The following is a 2,736-nucleotide window of genomic DNA, read 5'->3' on the forward strand; positions in this document are numbered from 1 at the left end:
CTGGGGATTCGAACCCGCCACCTTAGGTGTACGTGGCTGGCGCCTTAGCCAGTTGAGCTATAGGCGCTGAGCCGAGACCAGGTCTTGATCTTATCCAGCCTAGTGTTGAACTACTAAGCTCAAGAGCTCCTCCTTCCTCAGCCTCCCAGAATGCTAGGATTATAGGCCTGGGCCACTATGCCTGGCCTGTTTTTGTTTTTGAGGTAGAGTTTCACTCTGTTGCTTGAACTAGATAGAGTATAGTGGTGTCATAGTAGTTCAGTGTAACCTCCAACTCTTGGGTTCAAGTGATCCTCCTGCTTAAGCCTCCAAAGTGGTTCCTCTTAGGCTGGTCTTAAACTCTTGAGTTCAAGGGATCCTCCCACCTTGGCCTTCCAGAGTGTTAGCATTATAGGCATATTGCACAGCATGGCCTCAAAAAGTATTTTTTAAGCCTTATTGTTAAATTTGGTTCAAGGTTGTTATTTTTTCTCCCTTGAACTATTTCAAAGTGAGTTGCAGAGTGTTTGATACTTCTTCCCTAAATACTTCAAATACAGCATTGAGAATGATACCCTTTAAAACTACACTTCTATCATGCCACCTAAGAAAATAAACAGTAAATCTGATCTTTTGCCTACATACAAAATTCCTCACTTATCCCATGTGAAGTAAATCCAGGATCCAGTCAAGTGTACATATTAGCCGGGCGGGGTGGCTCACACATGTAATCCCGTGAGGCCCAGGCAGGTAGATTGCCTGAGCTCACAGGTTCAAGACCAGCCTGAGCCAGAGTGAGACCCTGTCTGGCATTGTGGTGGGTTCTTGTAGTCCCAGCTACTTGGGAGGCTGAGGCAAGGGAATCACTTTAACCCAAGTTAAGTTTGAAGTTGTTATGAGCTGTGATGTCATAGCACTCTACCAAGAGTGACCAAGTGAGACTCTGTCTCAAAAAAAAAAAGATGCAGATATTAAATCTTCTTGCTGTCTATTTAGAACAGTCACCTTGTGTCTAGGGATCTCAGCATTTAGAGAGATCAGGCCAGTTGTCTTATATAAGGTCCCATATTCTAGATTTGTTTGTCTTTCATGGCCCCCATAGTTCCTGGAAATTGAAAGTAGATCAAGAGCAGTGGTGCCCAACAGGTATATAATACATAAAATGAGCCACATAATGTCACTTCAGTTTTTCCTTGTAGACATGTGGGGCAGGGGGAAAGCAGATAAAATTAATTTCAGTAATATATTTTATTTAATAGATTTCTTTATTTACTGTTTATTATTTAATACATTTCATTATATCCAAAATATTATTTTAATATGCAATTGCTATTTATACAACTTTTTCAAGATCCAGTATATGTTTTACTTTTTTTTTTTTTAAAGAGACAGAGTCTTGTTCTTTTACCCAGGCTAGAGTGCAGTGATACGATCATAACTTCATTGTAACCTCAAACTTCTGGCAATTCTCCCACCTTGGCCTACAAAACTGATAGGATTTTTAGGTGCGAACTACCATACCCATATATTTTACATTGAATAGACCAGCTACATTTCCAGTGCTAAGTAGCTGTTGGCTACGTGAAGCTGTTGGCTTCAGTACTAGAGAACATGGGGCGAAAAACTTGAACCAACTCAATATTGGCATTTTTGTTAGGAACACTTTGGGGGTAGTGCATAACTTTAAATCATGGGGATTGCTCAAGTCTGAATCTGCCCTTCTTCTTTTTCAGGCTCTGGGTGCTCTGGAATGGAGAAAGTGTGCAGAGGGTGAGGACCCAGCTCTGGGACCAAGTCATTTGCTTCCTTACTTAGCAAGAATATCAGCCTGAGCAAACTTGGGCCTGGGATGAGGATGTCTGTGGCCCTCTTGCTGCTGCTCCCTCTTTGGGGGAGGACCTTTGTTCTTCTGCTCTCCGTGGCCATGGCTCAGTCTGGCTGGCCCAGTGAACCCTCAGAGGCCATCAGGGACTGGGAGAACCACCTCGAGGCATCCATGCACTCAGTGCTCTCAGACCTCCATGAGGCTGTTCCCACAGTGGTTGGCATTCCTGATGGCACAGCTGTCGTTGGGCGCTCATTTCGAGTGACCATTCCAACAGATGTAATTGCCTCCAATGGAGAAATCATCAAGGTGAGAGTATCTAAAACATAAAAGAGGAAGAATTCTCATCTTCCATCTTAGTTTTGATGTATTTTCCTTCTTAGTTTTAAACTCTAGCAATTCTGAGCTCAATTCTTCTAGTACCTCGTAAGTGCCTGGAAGGAGAGGGACAGCCACTGATGTTCACAGGATTTCCGTGTATCTCAGAATAGCATCCTATAGTTTATTCTTGCTCCTATTCTGAGAGTGTCACCATGAAAAAGTCTTGGCTTTGTCTTTTGGAAGATCTCCTGGTCACTGATTTAGAGATTGGTAGAAGGGCCTGTCATGTGTATAGCAAAAGGTTTCATGAATCATGGAGTTAAACCCAAGAAATACAGAACTTTTGTGGTTTGAACATATTCTTTAAAATAAGATGTAAATAAATATAGGAATTCCACTCTAATTTGATGATTCATGTTTACTAATATATTCAGTCACTTAAGAATCAAATTAGTGGGCGGCGCCTATGGCTCAGTGAGTAGGGCGCTGGCCCCATATTTGGAGGGTGGTGGGTTCAAACCCAGCTCCCGCGAAACCACATGGCTGTATTCTAATAAAATTTTTGCTAGATATGGAAAGGTACCGCAAAGAACCAGGCTGAGTAGAGTTAA

The 2,736-nt window shown here is 42.4% G+C and overlaps 1 protein-coding gene across 4 annotated transcripts in view; it reads left to right on the forward strand.

Moving 5' to 3' along the window:
• Window positions 1–2,736, forward strand: part of DAG1 (dystroglycan 1) — a 53,692-nt gene that overhangs the window by 33,884 nt on the left and 17,072 nt on the right. For all 4 annotated transcript variants that reach the window (XM_012811930.2, XM_023519530.1, XM_023519531.1 and 1 more), the window contains exon 2: window positions 1,713–2,113. In XM_012811930.2, coding sequence (XP_012667384.1) covers window positions 1,829–2,113 — 285 coding nt within the window. In that variant the 5' untranslated portion in view covers window positions 1,713–1,828. The remainder of the gene's footprint in view (window positions 1–1,712; window positions 2,114–2,736) is intronic.

This window comes from Otolemur garnettii, unplaced genomic scaffold (assembly GCF_000181295.1).
Source record: "Otolemur garnettii isolate 467f Iridium unplaced genomic scaffold, OtoGar3 scaffold00179, whole genome shotgun sequence".
Lineage (NCBI taxonomy): Eukaryota > Metazoa > Chordata > Mammalia > Primates > Galagidae > Otolemur > Otolemur garnettii.